The sequence below is a fragment of the Plecotus auritus genome (genome assembly GCF_963455305.1).
Source record: "Plecotus auritus genome assembly, chromosome: 5".
Classification (NCBI taxonomy): domain Eukaryota; kingdom Metazoa; phylum Chordata; class Mammalia; order Chiroptera; family Vespertilionidae; genus Plecotus; species Plecotus auritus.
Genome location: NC_137776.1, coordinates 49,179,453 through 49,204,362, shown reverse-complemented (window position 1 = coordinate 49,204,362; position 24,910 = coordinate 49,179,453). Strand labels below are relative to the sequence as shown.

Below are 24,910 nucleotides of genomic sequence, written 5' to 3'. Positions count from 1 at the left end.
AAAAAATAAACAGAAAGGAATTAACAAAGGTGGTTTTAAAAAAAAGTATTACAACTATACACTAATAGGTTTGAAAAGCTTAAATGAAATGGATTAGTAAACTAAACAGTATTTAAAATTTTAAATGGTCGTAAATGACCTCCGCTCCCAACAAACCCCAGGCCAAGACAATTTTACAGGTAAATGCCTCCCATCTTCCATTGTATATTTCCTATCATAAACAGGATGTTAAAAAAACTGAAAATAGTGAAAGGGGAAGCAGTTCATTTTATGGGGCTAGTGTGATACTGATTTATAAAAACAGACTAGAGGCCCGGTGCACGAAATTCGAGCATGGGGGGCGAGGTGTGTGTCCCTCAGCCCAGCCTGCACCTTCTCCAATCTGGGACCCTCAATGGATGTCTGACTGCCTGTTTAGGCCCGATCCCCTAACTTTCCTAAATGGGCAGTCGGATATCTCTCTCACAATCCAGAACTGCTGGCTCCCAACCGCTTGCCTGCCTGCCTGCCTGCCTGATTGCCCCTAACCGCTTCTGCCTGCCAGCCCGATCACCCCTTAACCATTCTCCTGCCAGCCTGATTGATGCCTAACTGCTCCCCTGCTGGCCCGATTGCCCCTAACTGTCCTCCCCTGCCAGCCTAGTAGCCCCTAACTGTCCTCCCCTGCAGGCCTGGTCACCCCCAACTGCCCTCCCCTGCTGGCCCAGTAACCCCTAACTGCCCTCCCTTGCCAGCATGGTCGCTCCAAACTGCCCTCCCCTGCAGGCCTGGTCCCCCACAACTGCCCTCCCCTGCAGGCATGGTTGCCCCCAACTGCCTTCCCCTGCAGGTCTGGTTGCCCCTAACTGTCCTCCCCTGCAGGCCTGGTAACCCCAACTGCCCTCCCCTGCTGGCCTGGTCACCCCCAACTGCCCTCCCTTGTAGGCCTGGTCCCTCACAACTGCCCTCTCCTGCAGGCCTGGTTGCCCCCAACTGCCTTCCCCTGCAGGTCTGGTCACCCCTAACTGTCTTCCCCGGCAGGCCTGGTCCCCCTCAACTGCCCTCCCCTTCAGGCCTGGTCCCCCCCAAATGCCCTCCCCTGCAGGCCTGGGTCCCCCCCAACTGTCCTCCCATGTAGGCCTGGTCTCCCCCAACTGCCCTCCTCTGCCAACCCGGTCACCCCTAACTGCCCTCCCCTGCTGGCCTGATCACCCACAACTGCCCTCTCCTGCAGGCCATCTTATGGCAGCCATCTTGTGTCCACATGGGGGCAACCATCTTTGACTACATGGGGGTGGCCATCTTGTGTGTTGGAGTGACGGTCAATTTGCATATTACTCTTTTATTAGATAGAATAAGGTAAGATAATAACAATGTTCTATATCTGGAGAGGAATGTGGATTACTTCAAGTATACATGTTTGTCAAAACTCACTGAACTCTTCAGGTCTGTACGTCTATTTCTTCTGTAAGCATACACACAAAAATCCTATATAATAAAAGCCTAACATGCAAATAGACCCAACAGTGGAACGACGGGTCGCTATGACGCTCAACACAGGAGCTGCCCCCTGGTGGTCAGTGCGCTCCCACAGGGGGAGCGCTGCTCAGCCAGAAGATGGGCTCACAGCTGGCGAATGCAGTGGCGGTGGCAGGAGCCTCTCCTGCCTCCACGGCAGCACTAAGGAGCAGTGAGCTGTGTGGTAAGGAGCAATGAGCAGGCGGGCAGTAAGGAGCGAGGGGTCCCGGACTGCAAGAGGATACAGGCCGGGCTGAGGGGAACCCCTGCCCCCGTGCACAAATTTCGTGCCCTGGGCCTCTAGTCCTAAATAAAATAGTTAATCATGCATTAAGTCCAATAAATATATATTTGAAAATAGTATATCATAACCTAGTAGGGTTTATCCAAGAAATGCAAACAGGCTCAACATTTTTAAAAAATCTAATAATATAATTCACATTGATAATTCAAAGGAGAAAAATTTAATGTCTTTCAACCAAGAACAAAAAAAGGCCTTCATATAGTTCAACAATATTTATAATTTTTAAACAAACTAACTTCTTAACTAACCAGGAAAAGTTCTCCTTTAATTTAGGCATGGTAATAGACATAAAACCTATAGCAAACATTACAGTTAATGGAGAAAATTAAATTCTTCTTGAATAAGACAAAGTACTGAAGTTGATTACCACTACAAGGAGTAATATACTGCAGCACAAGAAATAAAACTCATTTTTGGAACATAATTTTTTTTTTAGAAAAACCAACAGCAAGACTGTTACATGCAAAAAAAAGACCAACCTACAAAAATCAAAAGCCTCCTGATAAGCAATAACTAGAAAATAATAAATACTTTAGTCACAAAAACTTTAAAGTATTCAGGAATTAGAAAAAAAATCCACAAAAACTAGCCAAAAATTCCTAAGAACTAAAACCTAAGAAACAATAAATGTGGAGACATTTCATGTACCTGAACGGGACAAGCTAAACTTATAAAAATTCAATACTCCCTAAATTAATCTATAAATTCAATGCATCCAGGATAAAAATTCCATTTAAATAATTTAAGGAAAAAGATACAAAGAAGCTATTATAGAAAAAGAATCCCCAAATGCTAACAAGCAAATGAAGAGATGCTCAATTTTATGAAGAAATGAAGATCCATAAATAAACTAAATCAACTTTACAAAAGAAGATTGTGTGTGTGTGTGTGTGTGTGTGTGTGTGTGTGTGTGTGTGTTTAACGTGATATTAGTACTAGAAAACAGACAGACTACTGGAACACTGGAGAAATTTCAGAGACAGGTCGGTATATACACATGGCAACTTAACATATGATAAAGTTAGCATCACAAATCAGTGGAAAAATACAAATGATTTAAGAAGCATCCTATATAATAAAAGCCTAATATGCAAATTGTTCGACCAGGAGTTCAACTGCTTGCCATGATGTGCACTGACCACCAGGGGGGTGGCGCGGAAGATGGTGGGTGTCAGCGATGCGCTGCTGGCAGTGGGCAGCAATAGAAGTGCTGCCGGCCCGGATGGGCCCCTACAAGCACAGGACAGCGGCAGGATGGTAGAGCAGGTGAGTGGGTGGCGCCAGGCCAAGGTGGGTGTGAGCGGGGGCCTGATCACCCTGCCAATTGCCCCGCAGACGGTGACCACTGGCAGCAGCGGGGGACAGGGCTCCCTGCCCTTCCACGCCAGACAATTTGTGCTTCGATTGTCGGCTAGGCCTAGGGACCGCATCCATGTACAAATTTTGTGCACCAGGCCTCTAGTTACTGATTAAACTGGTTCACTACATGGAAAAAAATAAAACTGGATCCCTATCAATATTATATAAAAGGTGAGGCCTAGATGGACTAAAGAGCAAATACGACAGTAAAACTATGAAAGTAATAGAAGAAACTATAGAATATCTTTGTGGAGCAGGTTTGGGGAAGAAGTATTTAACTTTTAGAATACCATCAGGATCCACTGTACCCAATTTTAGTTTTCGAGCTTCTTTGTCAAACAGTTCTATTTGTAAAGATTGCTATTTTAAGACTTTTATTCTTTCTTAGATATCATCCAAAGAATAAAAATAAAATTTATTTTGAATAGAATAAAATGCTCAAAGTAACTGGTAATATAAGGAAAACAATGAGATATTATTTCATACCTATAAGACTACTAAGAACGATGAACCTGGATGATGCCGGGGATATGAGATGTGGCGATATAAAAACACTCATGCACTCCACTCTGCTGAAAGTGCAGACTGGTTTTGTACAATGTTCTGAATAGTAGTCTTGTACTATTTATTCCACCTAAGTCTACACATACCCTATGTCCTAGCAGTTCTACTCTTGGTAATACACCCTAAATAATTACTCACAAAGCTCCAAAAGAGAACAAGTACAAGAAATTCACTGCAGTGTGAGGCAGTGGGGAGTTGAAGACAACCTGATGTCTATCAGTGAAAAGCAAACAGATACACTATTGAGTTTTTTGCAGTAGTCAGAAGCAGTGGATTAATGTACAGATAGGAATATGCATAATAGGGACAAGAGAGAAACAAAGGGCAAGAAAGGTAAAAATTATGTAATGGGAGAAAGACACTCCTTTTTACCCCTTAAGCCTAATATGCTGTATCCTATATAATAAAGAGGTAATATGCAAATTGACCATCACTCCAACACACAAGATGGCTGCCCCTATGTGGTCAAAGATGGTTGCCCCCATGTGGACACAAGATGGCCTCCACAAGATGGCAGCAAGGGAGGGCAGTTGGGAGAGACCAGGCCTACAAGAGAGGGCAGTTAGGGGTGACCGGGCCAGCAGAGGAGGGCAGTTGGGGGCGACCAGGCCCGCAGGGGAGGGCAGTTGGGGGGGAACCCAGGCCTGCAGGGGAGGGCAGTTGGGGGCGACCAGGCCTGAAGGAGAGGGCAGTTGGGAGCAACCAGGCCTGCAGGGGAGTGCAGTTGGGGGGACGAGGCCTGCAGGGGAGGGCAGTTGAGGGGGGTGACCAGGCCTGCAGGGGAGAGCAGTTGGGGGGAGACCAGGCCAGCAGGGAAGGGCAATTAGGGAGGACCAAGCCTGCAGGGGAGGGCAGTTGGGGGCGACCAGGCCTGCAGGGGAGGACAGTTAGGGGTGACGGGGCCGGCAGGGGAGGACAGTTAGGAACGACCAGGCCAGCAAAGGAGGGCAGTTAGGGGTGACCAGGCCAGCAGGGGAGGGCAGTTGGGGGCGACCAGGCCTGTAGGGGAGGACAGTTAGGGATGACTGGGCCGGCAGGGGAGGGCAGTTAGGGGCAATCAGGCCGGCAGGGGAGCAGTTAGGTGTTGATCAGGCTGGCAGGGGAGTGGTTAGGGGGTGATCAGGCTGGCAGGCAGAAGCGGTTAGAGGCAATCAGGCAGGCAGGCAGGCAAGCGGTTGGGAGCCAGCAATCCTGGATTGTGAGAGGGTGTCCGTTTAGGCTCGATTCTAGTCGGACATCCCTCAAGGGGTCCCAGATTGGAGAGGGTGCAGGCTGTGCTGAGGAACACACCCCACCCCCATGCACAAATTTCGTGCACCAGACCTCTAGTTATATCATAATGCCCCTGGAATATGCTATGCTGTATTAGAAATCTGGTTCATAAACACTGCATTTTTTCATATACATTATAAAAATTATAGTAAGGAACTAGAGGCCCAGTGCACGAAATTCATGCACGGGTAGGGTCCCTAGGCCTGGCCAGTGATCAGGGCCAATTGGGGTCTTCCTTCCCCCTGCTGCTGGATGCCAACTGGGGCCTTCCTTCATTCCGCATCGCCCCCTGGTGGTCACTGCTCGTCGTAGCGAGAGGTCGACCTCCTGCTCTGTCAAACTCCCGAGGGGACAATTTGCATATTAGCCTTTTATTATATAGGATATTTTTCTGTTAAGCATAAAATACATTTTAGACCATTTAATACAAGGAAAGAATGTCAAATGCAGATTATGATTTCACTCACTTTAGCTCCAACACTGCAACTCCCAGTGCTCCCGGTGCTCCCAGTTGCAACTCCTGTAAATCTAGCTTCCAATAATTCTTGTCTTCTTGGATCCAGACTATGAAGCTCATCCATTGCACCTAATAAGAAAATAAAATACACACACAATATATACATATATCTTTAAATGTAAATCACATATATGTGTTTAGTTGATATGTCACTACACTTAATGAATTCTACAAAGAGATGAAAGAGACTTTATAATGTCCACTGTTCATTTATCAAAACAACCTACAGTGGATTTCGAACACTTCTAATTGCAATCCACATTAAGAAATATATTTTCCACCTAACTCAGTATACAGATACATACATATTAAAAAATTCCACAAATACTTCTTACTACAAACAGTGCACATCAATATTTTCTAGTCTATTCCAGTCTATTAAAAAAGAAAAACACTGGTTGTGAGCTATTAAATTGATTTCATGAAACTTTTGTATAGTTGATAGTTTTGAATGTTTTCTATCAGGTAGATGAAAAGCACACATAAACAGTTCAGTAACATCTGTTATTAAACAAGCACCTTGAGAATGAAGAGAAGAAATTAGCACCTTCATATAATTGCTACTATGCAGACTAAGGCACCACAAATTTTACCTAAAGTTCAATTAAACTCTTAAAAAATTCTTTTATCCATGCTTGCTAATTCTTTGCTGACATAAATGAGTGGTTCTCAAAGGGAGCAAGAAGGGTATTATTACCTGAATCCAGAATCACATGTGGAACATTTACAAATGATACTAGTTTCCTTCCACACACCCTGACAATCCTCTCCTAAAGATTAAGAATTATTCCTATAAACCTTATTTAAAGTTCCCTTTATTCCTTTCTTCTTCATTTGGGCAGATAACTAGATGGATAATGACCATGCTTCCACATTTATTTGCTTCCCTATATCTGAATGTCTTCCCTGTACACTTCTTTTACCATCTCAAACGGGTAACTGCCTTTAAAAAGGTTCAAGCCTTCAATTTTTGCTTTTGATCCCATTTTTCTTGATATCCAAAGGATCTTGCATGTGTCTGAATCCCATCTAGTGCACCTTTTCCCTCTTTGCCTCCTTAGGCCTCCATTTATATGTCTTTAAAAAAAACCACTTTCTTGGCCTGCCAGTGTGGCTCAGTTGTTGAGCGCTGACCTATGAACCAGGAGGTCACCATTCAATTCCGGGCAGGGCACATGCTCGGGTTGCGGGCTCAATCTCCACTAGGGGGTGTGCAAGAGGCAGCTGATCAATGATTCTCTCTCATCACTGATACTTCTTTCTCTCCCCATCCCTTCCTCTCTGAAATAAAAATATATACATTAAAAAAAACAAAACGAGAAACCAAGATGGTGGCATAGGTAAACACCTAAACTGCTACCTCGCACAACAATTTCAAAACTACAACTAAAAGAGAAAACGGACATCATCCAGAACCACAGGAAGGCTGGCTGAGTGGAAATTCTACAACTAGAAGGAAAGAGAAAAGCACACTGAGACTCAGAGGAGCTGCAGGAGGCAGGGGTACTGAGACGCGCGCGCGGAGAGGACTGGCAACTGAGTGCGTGGCTGGCTTTCTCAATCGGGAGGGAGACAAAAGTTCCCGACTGCACTGAACTCCAGTTCCGGGCGAGACTCTGGGGACCCAGACTCATAAGGGGTAAAATTGGACTGTCAGGAAAGAGAAAAGCACATTGAGACTCAGAGGAACTGCGAAAGGCAGAGGTACCGAGGCGCACACGGAGAGGACGGGCAAATGAGAAGGAGGCTGGCTTTCTCAAGCAGGAGGGAGACAAAAGCTCCCGACTGCACTGAATTCCAGTTCCGGGCGAGACTCTGGGGACCCAGACTCATTCGGGGAGAAACTGGACTGTCTGGCAGCGGCGGAATTCGAGGGCGGCTTTCTCTCAGAGGTGCTTGCAGCGATTACCGAGGGACACTGAGACACAGGGGCCTATTAGGGCAGGGCTAAAGGGAAACCAATGCTGTCTGCTCCGCCCTGAGACTCTGCCCCATTCAAGCTGAACACAGAGGCTTTTGCAAGTCTTGTCTCATAAGGGTGTCTCCAGCACGGAAGTTCTCCCAGCGTAGACACAGCTGATCCTCACAGCCAATTGGCCTGGAGGTCAATTCCTCCCAGTGATACCAACAACAATCAAGGCTTAACTACAACAAGACTGTGCACACAGCCCACAAAGGGGTGCACCAAGTGTGTACACCTCAGGTAACTGGGGAGGCTGAGCCACTGGGCCCTATAGGACACCTAGCACACAAAGCCACTCTATCAATGCAGGGAAGCAGCCAAAATGCGGAGACAAAGAAACAGATCACAAATGAAAGAAATGGAGGAAAGCAAACGACTGGATATAGAGTTCAAAACCACAGTTATAAAGTTACTCAAGAATTTTCTAGAAAAGGCCGATAAATTTAGCGAGACCCTCGAGGATATGAAAAAGGATCAACTACAAATTAAACATACACTGACTGAAATAAAAAATATACAGAGATCCAACAGCAGACTACAGGATCGCAAGAATCAAGTCAAAGATTTGAAATACAAAGAAGCAAAAAACGCTCAACTGGAAAAGCAAAAAGAAAAAAGAATCCAAAAATATGAAGATAGTGTAAGGAGCCTGTGGGACAACTTCAAGTGTACCAACATCAGAATTATGGGGGTGCCAGAAGAAGAGAGAAAGATATTGAAAACCTATTTGAAGAAATAATGACCGAAAACTTCCCCTACCTGCTGAAAGAAATAAGACTTACAAGTCCAGGAAGCGCACAGAACCCCAAACAAAAGGAATCCAAAGAGGACCACACCAAGACACATCATAATTAAAATGCCAAGAGCAAAAGACAAAGAGAGAATATTAAAAGCAGCAAGAGAAAAACAGTTAGTTACCTACAAGGGAGCACCCATATGATTGTCAGCTGATTTCTCAACAGAAACTATGCAGGCCACATGGAAGTGGCAAGAAATATTCAAAGTGATGAATAGCAAGAACCTACAACCAAGATTACTCTACCCAGCAAAGCTATCATTCAGAATAGAAGGTCAGTAAAGAGCTTCACAGATAAGAAAAAGCTAAAGGAGTTCATCACCACCAAACCAGTATTATATGAAATGCTGAAAGGTATTCTTTAAGAAGAGGAAGAAGAAAAAGGTAAAGATAAAAATTAAGAACAACAAATACATATCTATCAACAAGTAAATCTAAAAATCAAGTGAATAAAAAATCTGATGAACAGAATAAACTGGTGAATATAATAGAATCAGGGGCATAGAAAGGGAGTGGACTGACAATTCTTGGAGGGAAAGGGGTGTGGGGGGTGCAGGAAGAGACTGGACAAAAATCGTACATCTATGGATGAGGACAGTGGGGGTGGTGGTAAGGGCAGAGGGTGAGTTGGGAACCAGGTGGAGGGGAGCTATGGGGGGAAAAAGAGGAACAATTGTAATAATCTGAACAATAAAGATTTATTAAATTAAACCAACAACAACAAAAAAACAAAACAAAACTACTTTCTCTTGAATTCCATGCTATTAATATAATTCTTTCCTTAAGTTAGTGATTTATAACCATAACCAACTTAGGTCTCTGGAATCTGTTTTCTATTATAAGTATACTTCTGACAAAGTGCTTTCACATACCACCAATGCTACCACTTTTTCCTTATCCTGCTATTATATCAGAAATTGTGTACTATTCCTTTGCGGGGGGGTGGGTGGGAAGGGAGGGTGATAAAAAAAACACACACACACAACAACACCTCTCAATCTTGGTTTTTAAAATACAGAATTCTAGTTTTCAGAATTCAACCAAGTCTTTCCTGCTTCTCTTCTTGGTCTCTGTTAGCTATGAACATTCCCAAGGGCCAATTCAGGGCCATCTGCTCTCTTCATATACCCTCGTATTTCAAACTGATGATTCTCAAATGAAACACCTAGTATATGACAAGTTAGTCAAGTCTTAAAGTAGGCACTGGAAATAAAGCAGTAGTAAGACAGACTGGCCTCAAAAAGCTTACAACTCATAGAGATTTTGCTATCAATTCTATGCTGCCACAGGATTATTTTGAAAACATTAAATTACATTTAAAATAATTACAGTATCTAGTCACTATAAATACTCTTGCACAATTACTTTTGTAAACAAATGTTTCATTTTAATACCACTGAGTAGGATGGACCATGAGGATGTTGCATATGAACTATTTAAGAAACTGCTAAAAGTCTCCAAAGTGGTTGTACTATTTTACACTCCTATGTGATTACCAATATTTGATGTTGACTTTTTAAAATCTTTATTATAGCAGTGTGAAGTGCTACTCAGCTTTGACTTTGATTTGCATTTCCCTGATTACTAATGACATTAGCACCTTTTCATGATCTTACTGGCAATTTGTATATATCTTTATTGTTGATGTTAAGAATATTGTCAAGTCCTCTGCCCAATTTTTTATTAGATTGTTATTTATATGTGGGAATTACTTATGTATTCTCGTTACAAATCATTGTCAGATCATTAATAGATAAGTAGATAGAAAAACAATTTCTCTAAGTCTCTAATATTTTTCCATTTTTTATGCTGTTTTGACAAGCAGAAGTGTTTCATTTTGGTGAAATAAAGATTATCTAATTTTTCTATTTTGATTATTATTTTTCTATTCTAAGAAAATTTTGCATGACCCAAAGTAAAAAAATAGCATCTTTATAAGTTTTGTTTTTCTGTTGAGGTCCACGTTCATCCTAAATTAACATTTGTATATGGTATGAGGTTAAGGATTTTCCCCATGTATTTTTCCTATTTTATTACCATCATTCATTAAAAAAACAAACATAAACAAAACAAAATTCTACTACACAATAGTCTTGGTGACTCTGTCAGGTCAAAAATAGTAACAAGTACATGTTACTGGCATAAAGACAGACATATAAACCAATAGAATAAAATAGAGAGCCCAGAAATAAACCCTCAAATATATAATCAAATGACTTTCAACAAGTGCGCAAAGACCATTCAATGGGGAAAGGACAGTCAACAAATTTTATTGGGAAAACTGGATATCCACTTACAAAAATATTAAGTTGGACCCTTATCTTAACACCATATATAAAAATTAACTCAAGCTCTGGCTGGTTTGGCTCAGTGGATAGAGCATTGGCCTGAAGACTGAAGGGTCCCAGGTTCGATTCCGATCAAGGGCATGTGCCTTGGTTGCAGGCTTGATTCCCAGCCCTGGTTGGGTGTGTGCAGGAGGCAACCAATCAATGTGTCTCTTTCACATGGATGTTTCTCTCTGTGTGTCTCTCCCCCTACCTTCTACTCTGTCTAAAAATTAATGGAAAAATACCTTCAGATGAGGATTAACAACAAATAAATAAAATTAACTCAAAATTGATCAAATATCTAAACATTAGAGGCCCAGTGCACGAAATTCGTCCAGTGGGATCGGGCCTAAATGGGCAGTCGGACATCCCTCTCACAATCCGGGACTGCTGGCTCCCAACCGCTCGCCTGCCTGCCTGCCTGCCTGCCTAATAGCCCCTAACCACTTGTGCCTGCCAGCCTGATCACCCCCTAACCACCCCCCTGCCAGCCTGATCGACGCCTAACTGCACTCCTGCCAGCCTGATCGACGCCTAACTGTTCCCTTGCCAGCCTGATTACCCCTAACTACCCTCCCCTGCCGGCCTGGTCGCCCCTAACTGCCCTCCCCTGCAGGCCTGGTTGTCCCTACCTGCCCTCCCCTGCTGGCCCGGTCACCCCTAACTGCCCTCCCTTGCCGTTCTGGTTGCCCCTAACTGCTCTCCCTTGCAGGCCATCTTGTGGTGGCCATCTTGTGTGTTGGAGTGATGGTCAATTTGTATATTACCTCTTTATTATATAGGATAAAACACAAAACTAAACGTAAGACACAAGTCTTAGAAGAAAACAGGGGAAAACCTTAATGTGATAGGATTTGGCAATGATTTCTTGGATTTTGAAACCAAAAGCATAGGCAATAAAAGAAAAAATCGGTAAGTTGGACTTCATAAAAATTAGAAACTTCTGTGCATCCAACGACACCACCAAGAAAGCAAAAAAGCAGCCCAAAGGATGGGTGAAAATATCTGCAAATCAAATATCTCATAAAGGATTGATACCCAGAATGTATAAAGAAATCCTACAACTCAATAAGAAAAATAAAATGCAGTTTTAAAATGTCTAAAACAGACATTTCTCCAAAAAAGTTATGCAACTGACCAATGAACACATAAAAGGAGGCTCAATATCATTAATTATTAGAGAAATGCGTATCAAAACTATAATGTGATACCACTTAACAACCATTAGGATGGCTATTATAAAAAGAAAAGAGTGTTAGCTAGGATGTGGAGAAATTTGCACCCTTGTACACTGCTGGAATGTAAACTGGTGCAGTCACATGAAAAACTGTATGGCAGCTCCTCAAAAAATAAAACGTAGAATTACCATATGATTTAGAAAGTCCACTTCTGAGTATAAATCTAGAAGTGAAAGCAAGGACTAGAATAGATATTTGTACATCTCATGTTGATAGCAGCATTATTCACAATAGCCAAAAAGGTGAAAGCAACTTAAATGTCCACAATGAATAAATAAATAGATAAAATGTGGTATATATGCAAAATGGAATATTAGTCAGTGTTTAAAAATGAAGGAAATTTTGACACAGGCTGCAACATAGATGAACTTTGAAGTTAGTAGTCTAAGTGAAATAAGCCAGACAAATAAGTACTGTCTGATTCCACTTACATGAGGTTCCTAGAGTACTCCAATTCACAGAGACTAAAAGTACAATGATGGCTGACAGAGACTGAGGGGCATGGTGGAATGGAAAGTTAGTGTTTAATGTATAGAGAGTTTCAGTTGGGAAAGACAGAAGTTCTGGAGATAGATGTTGGTAATGGTAGTACAACCGGACCATAAAATTAGTTAACATGAAAAATTTTGTATTATGTATATTTTACCACATTCTTAAAAATAATTTTTAAAAAGAAAAAAAAATTGGACTTCATAAAAATTTTAACTCTGCTAGTTCAAAAGACATGGTTATAAAAATTAAAACATAAATAAGAGACTGGGAAAACAATGTTTGCAAAATATATATGTGCTACACTGCTATATAACATGTCCACTCCTTGGCTTGGTAATCGATCGATGGTCCACTGAAATTTAGTAGAGAAGATGAGGACATCTAATCAGTCCTTACTTTGACCTGGATCAGCTCATAATGTATTTTGTTTCCCATCATTTTTTTCTTAGATGTATAGCTTCCTCTAGGACTTCCTTCTCCCCCATGAGGTCCAAGGCAAAAAAAAAAAAAAAAGAAAGAAAAGAAAAAAACAGAACACAATGTTTCTAACTGAAAACTCTTACTAGGGTTTCCAATCTCATTGTAGTCCTTAATACCTTCTAAGAAGTTTTTATGACATTTTAAAGAGGCAATATATGCAAGAGTCCCTAGTATAACCCCTGGCACATAATAGATACTTAACAAGTATTAGTGTACCTGTCTAAAAATCTAACCTTGAATATACTAAAGCCTGCTTCTCTAAATGTAGTCCCACCTGTTATCACCTCAGATGCTTATAAGGAATACAAAATCCTGGGTCCCACCTCAGGCCTATCAAATGAGAATCTGCATTTTAACCACATCCTCATGTAATTACTATGTGCATTCATGTTAGAGAAGCACAAACTTTTTCTGTAAAAGGCAAGATCATAAGTATTTTAGTCTTTTCAGGCAATAGGCAAAATCACATAGATGCTATTATAACAAGAGAAAAGCTTTTTAATGAAAAAATTCAAGATATAATAATACCTGAGTATAATCCTAGCTAATAAAAGAGAAACATGCAAATTGACCATACCTCCACTATGCCCACAAGCCACACCCACCAGCCAATCAGGAGCGAGCATGCAAATTAACCCAACCAAGATGACGGTTAATTTGCATATCCAGGTGCAGAGCAAAGACTGAAGACAGTGTAGAAGGAAGCCAAGTGCTGCAGAAGGGAGCGAAGCAGGCGGGGCGGCGGAGATGGGAGGGAAGCAGGAGCCACTCAAACTTATTTTGATGGCAGCCTCATTTTCTATGTTTATTTTTATGAACCTATTCTTGCAGGAATCTTCCTGCAACAGGCCTCTAGTCTATAATAATAAAAGCGTAATATGCTAATTAGACCGGACGTCCTTCTGGGGAAAAAGCCGGGGCTGCAGCCCCGGGATTGAGATAGCCGCTGTGGCTATGACCGAGGGATCCAGGCAGCCATGGCTGCGAAGGTTTACTCTTACATGAAATTTCGTGCATCGGGCCTCTAGTATTTTATAATATGTAAGTCTGCTAATTAAAAAAATGTAATTGGGGGGGGGTAATGTTTCACTTAATTAAAGCTTCCTGTTATCAAAATCCATTGCACATACTCATCTTTGTTAATGCTGATCAGATTTTATGTATTTATCTTTGAAAATGTCTTTTCTGACAGATAGGTACTGTCAAATACTGGTATCAGTCCACAAGCACATGATTTTAATTAAGCATATTCATTACTTCAAAGGCAGTTATAGAAGTCTATTAGATTCTTTTGATATTTGCCTTTCAATATATCATTACATTGCAGATTAATCACTTCCAACTGCAAGTTAGATAGAAGTTCCTCAAGTGCACAATTAAGTGGGGATTTTGAAATATGAAAACTTGTTGCGTTTTTCAATGTCTGGAAAAATGATGCTGGAACTGTAGTTAGAAGCTGAAAAATATATTCATGAAAATTCATGTGGGAATGAAGATCTCACTTTGACAGCATGAGAAATGTATAAAGCAGCTTGATGTCACTTGTGATTCAAAGTTGCCACTGAAATTACTTTATTGCAGCTAAATTTTGCATGTAAGTACTATTCTGCCATGTAATTTTAGGTTAAATTCATACAAAACATTTTCCAGTCTACAGATAAAAGTTCCAAAGCCAATTCATATTTGATAATAGTGGTTGGGGTTCATCTTCCTTGTTAAGAAAAATTTCAATCTCAGCCCTTAGCTCAAATAATTGCAATAATATTTTACCTGCTAAGCCAGACAGGATATTCAGCTTCTAAAAACAATTCTTGGAGCTGATACTAGTTAAGTCCATGAGAGCAAATGAAAGTCACCACTGACAATATTGATTCAATAACATGATAAATTCAAGTATTTCCCACAAAGTATGTGCTGATGAACAAATAATACAATGAATAACCACAGGCTTTGAACATCTCCTTTTTACAAGCTTTGTGAATTTGTCCAAATAATCCTTTTTCTGTTTCACATATATTTTTACCATCGTTGTAGTATGTACATCTTAGGCAGATCCTACTTCAGATAGTACTTAGTGTTTTCTCAACTTTGAAAATATTCTCACCTGTAGTTGTTCTACACAGACTGTTCACAGAGGCTCATTTTTTTTTCCACATCAAACTTAGTATTGACACCTTGAATAAACAATAATTGAATAGTATCAATAACATCTTTCAACTCATCAAGAGCCAAGGAAAATCACTCTATATCACTTGTCTTGTTTTTTAATTGACTTCAAATATCCTCAACTCTTAAATCAATGGTTCTTGATTAAATGATTAAAAATGTTAATAGTCTAGCCCTGCAGTGTGGCTCAGTTAGTTGGGTGTCATCCCCTGGACCAGGAGATTGCCGGTTCAGTTACCAGTCAAGGCACATGCCAGTGGCGGGTGTACAGAAGGCAGCCAATTGATGTTGCACTCTCACACAGTTGTTTTCCTCTTTCTCTCAATCTCGTCCTCTCTCTCTAAAAATTAATAAAACTATTTTAAAAAAAGTTAATAGTCTAAAACAAGTTTATTTTCTCTGGACGTATTTTTTGTTGTTGCAATCAAACAGATTTTAATTAATTCACTAAATGGCTTTCCTTGCTTGGCTAACAAATGAACCACTAAGAAACTTATTCTGATGGCAGCCTCATTTTTCTATGTTTATTTTTATGAACTTATGCTGTGATCAGATATGCCTTTTTAAATTGACTGTTACTTTAAGAAAATTGAGAGTTGAAAATACTGGGTGTATGCTTAATGAAGTAATGTCACTTATGAAGTATTCTATCACAGCTACAGTATCACTGCATAATAAGGACTATGTTTTGCTTATGTAATTCAATAACAAAATAATACTCCCCTATGCCTTAAAAGCATGTCATTCAGAGTCCATTTTTTTCTTTTCTTGTTTTGACATAATGGATATGCACTGGTATAAAATAAATAAAGAAATACTGGAGACTGGCAATACACACAACTCTCAAAATACTATCAAGTTTTAACAGCAGCAATGAAATTTGTAGTGAACTAAAAGCAGTACGAAGTGATGAGAATGCCATACAGGGTTACTGTCACAACTACTCAGCTCCGTCATTATAATGCAAAAGCAGCTGTGTTCCAATAAAACTTTACTTATGAGCATTAAAATTTGAATTTCACATGTCACAAAGTATTATTCTTCTTTCCATTTTTTTTTAACCATGCAAAAATAAGTAGTGTGCTGACTCCTTTCATAGCAAACACATTTCAAAATTTTTAATCTTTTATGGAATCAAACTGTCATTTCTGACACCAGAATTTAGTCCTCAATTACAAGAGGTAAGATTTTCTGAAGAATATGTAATTTCACCATAATCCATTAAACTGTTACACAATAAATGTTTATACTTTTGATAAAGAAATTATAAAGACAATATAAAGACCATACATACCAACCTTAAAGAATAACCTATCTCAAAATAAAACCATCTGCCTCTTAATTATGCTAGTATGCCACTACTCTGACTAAACTGCTCCCTAAAATGTACGGTAAATCCAAAACTTCATAAGTATGTAAAACAGGAGATGTCACTACTCAAATTAGAGATCAATCACATCCTGTTCTATGAAGAAGAAAGAAGAAACATTTTAGCGAAACAACATAAATGAAGGACACAATTTGACCTATGACAACAGTTTATCATGTTCCCTTTTAATAAACATTTTCTCTCTCCTTCTCATACACTCAAAAAGTCACTAATAAATGTTATCAGTTATTATAATAGTGTGGCCTCCCAAGGTGGCCAGTCTACAAAAGGATGCATGTATTTGGACATATTAGTTCTGATTAGTCAAGATTACTATATAGTTACTACAGGCCTAGTACATGAAATTCATGCATGGGGCGGGGCGGGGGGGGGGGGGGGGCTGCAGCTCAGCCCGGCCTGCACCCACTCCCAATCCAGTACCCTTTGCAGGGATCCCTGCGGGATTGGGCCTAAACCGGCAGTCGGACATCCCTTTGTCAATCAGGGACCACTGGCTCCTAACCACTCTCCTGCCTGCCTGCCTGATCACCCCTAACCACTCGCCTGCTTGCCTGATCACCCCTAACCACTCACCTGCCTGCCTGATCACCCCTAACCACTCACCTGCCTGCCTGATCGCCCCTAACCACTCTTGCCTGCCTGCCTGATCACCCCTAACCACTCTGCCTGACTGCCTGATCACCCCTAACTGCTCGCCTGCCTGCCTAATTGCCCCTAACCACCTCTGCCTCAGCGACTTAGTCCAGAAGGACGTCTGGAATGATGTCTGTAAGGTCGTTCGGCTCTCTGGTCTAATTAGCATATTATGCTTTTATTATTATAGATACCACCTTTTTATGATAAAAAACCAATTTTTCATTATATCATATTTTAATTATCTTCCTTGATAGAGTCAAAACAAAATAAAAATATCTAGAAAGCATGTGCTAGAAAGGCTCATACCAGTTACCAATCAAAAAGTAATAGAAATGAGTTTGCTCACTAAGATCTTTCTAACAGTAGATTCAATTGCTGGTAAGCCATCACCTCATATTTTTTAATTTAAAACTTCCTGAAGTCTGAAAATATTTTAATTCATTCCAGTTTTTCAATGTACTTTTCATATTACATCTGATAAACTGACTTATACAAAACAGTTAGGGTCTTTCTTCTATTAATACTTTCCACATTATGTCTGACGAGAGAAAACTCTGATTAAAAAAACACACACAGAAATACTAGGATAAAGTTAGAAATTATTTCAACAAAAATATTCCATTTAAATAATTCCTTTTCTTAAGTTTTTTAATGCACTTGAAAGCATACAAAAAGATTTCAAGAAGTCTACACTGTTTAACACTCTAGAATTACTTTTGATTCTTGCCTTTAAATATTCATTTTAACATGATTAATAAATGGAACATATCTATTTTCATGTACAGTATTTTGTATAATGTATTTAGTGAACGTAAGTATAATTTTTGTTGACTACATTCCATTCCATCATTTATTCCACACTGATATCCTATTTAAATAGTATACTAATTTTTGGCATAAAAGAACATGTTAAATAAGCTACCACAAAAGCAGCCCAATATCTCTATTTTCTAATAACCTTTCTCCTCCACGAATCTAATGAAAATACCTCCTACATTTTTCCCTAATGATTTAAAAATTAACATTTGGAAATTTAATCCACTTAGAATTTAATTGTATATATCTAGAATTATTTTCCAAAGGAAAATGTCATACAATTTCTCATAAATTCAACCTTTCTCTCTGGTCCTCTATCACATTCCTATGGAAATTGTTTCACTAAACTATCTATTTCAGAGCCATCTATCTATGCACACATACAAACATATATGTATTGTAATATACACATAAATATACTCACACACATACACATCAACTATTTTACCTACAATGACTGAAGAGAGTAAGCATAGAAAGCTAGGTTCCTGAATCTAGTCTATACATTCAGCTATATAAGTCTGTGGTAAAGAGAAGTCTGACCTAGAATCATTCCATATCAGATTAATTAAGATGGTCATTTTAAACACTTTTGTTGTAACCCTTACAGCAAAGGTTTCAGACATACTAAGACCAAAGTATTCATATAAGGAAACAGAGCTTGCATCAGAGGTAAAGCAGAGAGTTTAGATTTTGCTTCTCTACCATATACTGTCATCACCTTAGAGATGAGAGTACTTTAATTTTAATCTTATTCTTATAAATAAAAAATAATGCCTGACAGCTAATTGTGCTTTTATCAAAACTAAATATACACAGATAGGTAAGTTGTGTAAGCATGGCCAAGTTCCTTAATCTCTTCATGTCTCCTTATATACAAAACAAAGATAATAAAAGTACAAACGTTGTAGTTGTTAGATTAAGGTTTTATAAAGAGTTTTGAACTAAACCAGTTACAATAAATGTGAACATGCACTGTATGTATGCTAAAATACAAGTGCTCAGCAAACACTGGCATATTAATATACGTTACATTATATAAGCTTCCTTCCAGGTTTCTCCAGGATGTTAGAAAGAAGCTGCTGGTAGGTAGAACAGCATATACTTTAATGCTTAATTTCTATTTGTTTTTAATGATTTTTTTTTCTTTGAGAGAGAGAGAGAGAGAGAGAGAGAGAGGGAGAGAGAGGAACATCATAAATTAGCTGCCTCCTGCATGTTCCCTACTGGGGATTGAGCCTGAAAACTCAGGCATGTGTCCTGACCAGGAATCGGATTGGTAACCTCTTAGTTCCTGGGTCAATGCTCAACCACTGAGACACACCGGCCAAGCCTAATTTCTTTATGTTAATGTAGTAGTAATGTAACACGTCTTCCTCTAACTTCAGGCATAGAATTAACTTTGCTATTTTAAAAATCAATCAATCTCTGTCTGTATATATACACCCACGTATACATATGTATATATTCAGATGCACACATACATATGTATTTTTTAACTATGTTATTTTTCTATTTAACATATAGTTCTCATTTTATTTTATTTTTTAAAATATTTTTATTGATTCCAGAGAGAAAGGGACAAGGAGAGATAGAAACATCAATGATGAGAGAGAATCGCTGATCAGCTGCCTCCTGCATGCCCCACACTGGGATCAAGCCCACAACCCGGGCAAGTGTCCCCCATCGGAATCGAACCTGGTACCCCTCAGTCCTCAGGCTGACACTCTAACCACTGAGCCAAACCAGTTAGGACTATAGTTCTCATTTTAACTATAATAAATTAAGACACTGAGAGGTAAAATTGTATTGTCTTCTGTTAGAACTTATATCCACTCAACTAAGCATCATTGTCCCAAAAGAATAGTCCTAAAGAAAAATGTGTGGTTTGGGCATAGGTAGGGGAGAGGTGAGAAAGCATTACTTTAACATGTAAGAAGAAATGTTCTCCAGGAAAGCTCCAAAATAGTAATTTAGTTAAAACCTGACCTAGTGCCCTACTGATTTGGCTCAGTGGAGAGAGTGTTGGCCCTCAGACTAAAGGGTCCCAGGTTCGATTCCGGTCAAGGGCACGTACTTCAGTTGGTTGCAGACTTGATCCTGGCCCTGGTTGGGGCATGTGCAATACGGCAACCAGTGTGCCTCTCTCACATTTATGTTTCTCTCTCTCTTTCTCCCTCCCTCTACCTTCCACTCTCCCTAAAAATCAATGGAAAGATATCTTCTGGTGAGGATTAACAACAAAAAACAACAACAAAAAACACCCAACCTAGTAATTACCACCTTCTCAATAAAAAGTCAACTGGTATCCTGTCCCTAACAAAAGTACTAAGTACTTAAGAATCTTTTATAGTTTCATGCCTTTCCTCATTGTTAATACATGCTTGTTGAAATAAACAATACAGAAATACAAAAGTGAAAAATCCCCAATACTCTCCTATCTCCCAAATTCCACTCCTCTGAGGTATACCACTTAGACCTTAAAAAGAACAGTGATGACTTACTGCTCCACAGTATTCCTTCATCGTCTATTCTCTGCCTCAATAGTTCAGTGTGAAAGAAGGGTACAGAACAATCTTTATTTGTTGTGGTCCTTATAGTCCATCTGCAGCAGGGAAGTAAATCTCTGACCAGAAAGAAAGCTGCATGTACTGTATGTAAGAAGTCCAAGATAAGCATTATGTACCTATTAAAATACTACCTAAAACAATGTATTATAATAAACAAGGATTAAAATATTCAAATATTTATAGTGACATCAACATAAGTATTATTTCATCAACATCATCTCTATCATATCTTCAACGAGACTCCTAAAACTGATTTCTATGGACATTTATTGTAGCTGTATCACTTTAGGGTTAAGAGCATGAACTCTGATACCAGACTGAGTTCAAATCCCAGATCCGCCTCTTAATGACTTCCTCATCCATAAAATCCTGGTAATAACACAGCCTAAAAGGATTCTTATGTGAATTAAATGAGAATAATACTTGTAAGCCCATGGCAGGTTCCTGAATTGTATAGCCTCTATGATTTTTACTTACTAGTATTGAGTCCCAGAAAAATAAGCAACTGCCCAGAATCGCATGCCAAGTAATAGGAAGAGAGAAAGCAAGAAAAGGTTATTAGCAAACAGCAGAGCATTCCAATGTACTCATTCATTTTCAATTTCTCTAGCCTAAGTCTTTGAATAAGGAAGAAATAAATAGTTTTTAAATTAATAAATCCACAAGACTTCCAACAAAACAGACTACTCTGCTTAGGAACCCCATCTGCTATAAATACCCACATGTTTAACACAAATTATCCTGCTTGATAAAAATAAAAACAATCTTTAACTACCACTCCCAACTCAAAATTGCTGCAAAATTCCAGATGTGAAAAATTTAGGTTCCTGATACATAAATTAGCATATAAACCCATTATGGTCATAATGTTCCTTTATAAAGACACATTTCCAATGATCAAGTTGCCCCAAAAAACAAAATTTTTAAATTTTAGCAATACTTTCTATTATCTGCAACCTTATAGAAACATCAACCTTTACCTTCAGATAAATATATAACACAAGCTAAGTAAACCAAAGGATAAAGAATGATTTTTACCAGACTGGACCATATAAAGTTACAGATTTCAACTATTTTTAATCTGCTAAATAAATTCATATGGTTTAACCTAATACTCAATGAAGCAATCACCTAGTATCTTTACAAATGATTATGACTGCCATTTTTTTTATAGTATTCAGTCATTTAAAGAAATTGTGGATCACATCAGTCTCATAGTTTTTACTTGTGTATTAATCTCAAAGCTGCCAAAACAGTGACAGATGCAAATTATTTTATTTCTTCTTTAAAAATCTTTATTGTTGAAAGTATTACATGGGTCCTCGTTTTCCCCCCATAAACTTCTTCCAGCCCTCTCCCGCCCCCCAACCTCCACCCCAGGTTGCAAAATCTTATTAAATTTATAACTTTTAAGGTTGACCCTCAAACTTACACCATAGTATTTCAACGAATCTATACCATGATTTTAAAAGTCTGGCTTATTCCAAGTTTTCTTTCGATTATAGTTCTTTCGTGACTTCTTTCCTAATGCCAATTTATTTACCTTGTGTTAAAAAGTAAAAAAGACATGTATTTTTTTTATAAAAGTGACAAGAAGCAGTTTTACTTCTTTCCCTTTCATAAACCCAAAGTTGCCAACAGTAAAGAAAAATGCAAAAACTTAAGAGCCTAAAATGTCTCACGTATACATAGTTCTATTACCAAAAGATAAACAATGTTAAAAATTCAAGTTTATTTTCTTCCACTGTTTTCTGTACACTTTTTATTCGATAATTATGGTTACACTTTATAGTAGCCCCTGGCTAGGAATAAGATACCTTGAGTGCAGAGTCTCTAATGGACTTCCCTGAACAGACATACTGCACACTTTTTCACAGCTGGGGAAGAGTGTGTGCTCCATAAGGAAGCCTACAGAGAGGTTCATTCCTCCAGACTATGCCTAGGCCTTTTCCCCTTATGGTCTGGCTGTGTAACTTTACTATGTCACTGTAATATGTCTCATCCATGAACACGACTGTATGCTGAGCCCACTAGTCTTTCTAGCAAATATCTGAACATGGGGTTGCCTTGGGGACACCTGACATGGTATCTGAAGCCCATTCAGCCTGCTAGACTACGCTAAGACAGGCTGACAGAACACCTGGTCACTCTAGTGAGGCACATTGTTATATAGCCCTAGGTCACTAGTGTTTACCTTGCTATTCCAAGTTATGGAGGACCCCATAAGTTAATTTCACATATCTCCTTCCACTGCCAACTCAGGAGAATACTTGCTAGTCCTGAAATTCACTGGCAGATGTAGTCATTCTGAATCTACAGCTGTATCGATGAGTCAGTATACTTCCTCTCACTAGAATACAAGCTCCAAAATAACAGGAATTGAGGATTGAGGGGGTGTGGTTATTTGTTCACTCAACACAGAGAAGACTCTCAATAAGTATTTGCTGAATGAATAAATGGTTATTCTCGGGCATTCCCAAATTCACGGACACCAGTGAGGAAGCCCCTATAGTAATCTAGATAAGAGGAGATAGAGCACGAGCAGATCAGAAAGGTACCTAGGGGACCAAAACAAACAAACAAAAAACAATAGGACTTGGTGACACACTAAATTTGGAAAGGGAAGTGTTTCTGACTTATACAGGGATAGTTGACAGTAACAGTCACTAAAAAAGGATCTGGTATGGGGAGATGCCGTAAATTCCTTTTTGAAGATACTTGAATGTGGTGTGTTTAAGGACAATAACATGTTTCTTACTACAGGCGTCAGGTATCCTATTCAATCAGCAACAAAGACTAAATAAGACTCAATGAAAAGACTCTTTAATGGACAATGGTTCATTCAATTATCATTAGCAAAGAGCTGAGGGGTGGTAAGAAGAAAAAATAGGTACAAAGAAAGCCCAGCTCACAATACAGAATATAAAAGTACAAAAGATGAGAAAAAAACTGTTTTCATTTTCCATCTAGATATTGCAAAATTCATCTATACTATGGATCATTTATATGATTGACACTATTATAAATCATTGGGTCTAAAAGACAAGTAAGTTAGTGCTAGAACTCACACCACTATGAATAAGGAGAAAAATAAGTAATGTAAAAGGCTGGATACATCAGAACCAATTTTATGTACTCACTATGTAAGCCTAAATATACACACCATAACAACTCCCTAAAGTTATCTGCTTAACATACTACTTGAATACATCATATATGTGATTGAATAATTCTATATGGCACATAAAAATCAACTCTACTTCTTTTTTTGTTACATTATATATACTTAATCTTTCCAGGTTGCTGTTCATGTACTTTAAAAAAAAATTAAGGTATGTTTAACTTCTCTATTAGATTGGCTTTCAGCAAATCAGAACTCCTTACTGTGCTCCTCATTCTTACAACATACTACCTTTATAAATATGGACAAACTATGTTAATCTACTTATTTGTACTTGTAGACACACTGCAAGAGAGGAAATTGCATTATCTTATCTCACGAGCCACATGCGGTTCTTTGGCCCCTTGAGTGTGGCTCTTCCACAAAATACCACGGCCTGGGCGAGTCTATTTTGAAGAAGTGGCGTTAGAAGAAGTTTAAAAAATTTGGCTCTCCAAAGAAATTTCAATCGTTGTACTGTTGATATTTGGCTCTGTTGACTAATGAGTTTGCCGACCACTGTCCTATCTAATAAAAGAGTAATATGCAAATTTACCATCATTCTGCTACACCCACAAGCCACGCCCACCAGCCAATCAGGAGCGAGTATGCAAATTAACCCAACCAAGATGGCTGTGGCCACAGAGCGAGCAGGAGGCTTCGGTTTCCCCGGCAATGGAGGAAGCCAAGCTTCCTGCACACCCTGGACGGCTCAGTCCTCCGCTCAAGGCTACAAAGTTTCAATTATAGAAGACAAATAAATCCCAACAAAAATGGCTGCAGCCACAGAGCGAACAGGAGGCTTAGGTTTTCCCAGCAATGGAGAAAGCCAAGCTTCTTGCACACTCTGGCTGGCCCAAGCCTCTACTCAAGGCTACAAAGTTTCAATTATAAAAGATCAATAAATCCCAACAAAAATGGCTGCGGCCACGGAGCGAGCAGGAGGCTTGGGTTTCCCCGGCAATGGAGGAAGCCAAACTTCCTGGCTGGCCCTGGCCTCTGCTCAAGGCTACAAAGTTTCAATTAGATAAATAAATCCCAGATCCCAGGCCTCCGCTTGGGTAGCCAGGGGGCATGGCCAGCCTGCAAACCACCACAGGCCCCTCGCCCAGACCACCCCATGCCCCAAAGGAACCCCCACCCTGATCGAGGACACCCTTCAGGGCAAACCAGCTGGCCCCCACCCGTGCACCAGGCCTCTATCCTACCTAATAAAAGAGTAATATGCAAAATGATCATCACTCCAACACACAAGATGGCTGTCCTTATGTGGTCAAAGAACCTGCCCCCATGTGGACACAAGATGGCCAGCAGGGGAGGGCAGTTGGGAGGGACAGGCCTGCAGGGGAGGGCAGATGTG

The 24,910-nt window shown here is 39.7% G+C and overlaps 1 protein-coding gene across 1 annotated transcript in view; it reads right to left on the bottom strand.

Annotated features, from left to right (window-relative positions):
* The window catches only part of TLK1 (tousled like kinase 1), a 171,466-nt gene that overhangs the window by 106,716 nt on the left and 39,840 nt on the right, over positions 1-24,910 (bottom strand). Inside the window, exon 2 of the mRNA XM_080668804.1 lies at positions 5,464-5,582. Within this exon, the coding sequence (XP_080524930.1) occupies positions 5,464-5,582 (119 nt within the window). The remainder of the gene's footprint in view (positions 1-5,463; positions 5,583-24,910) is intronic.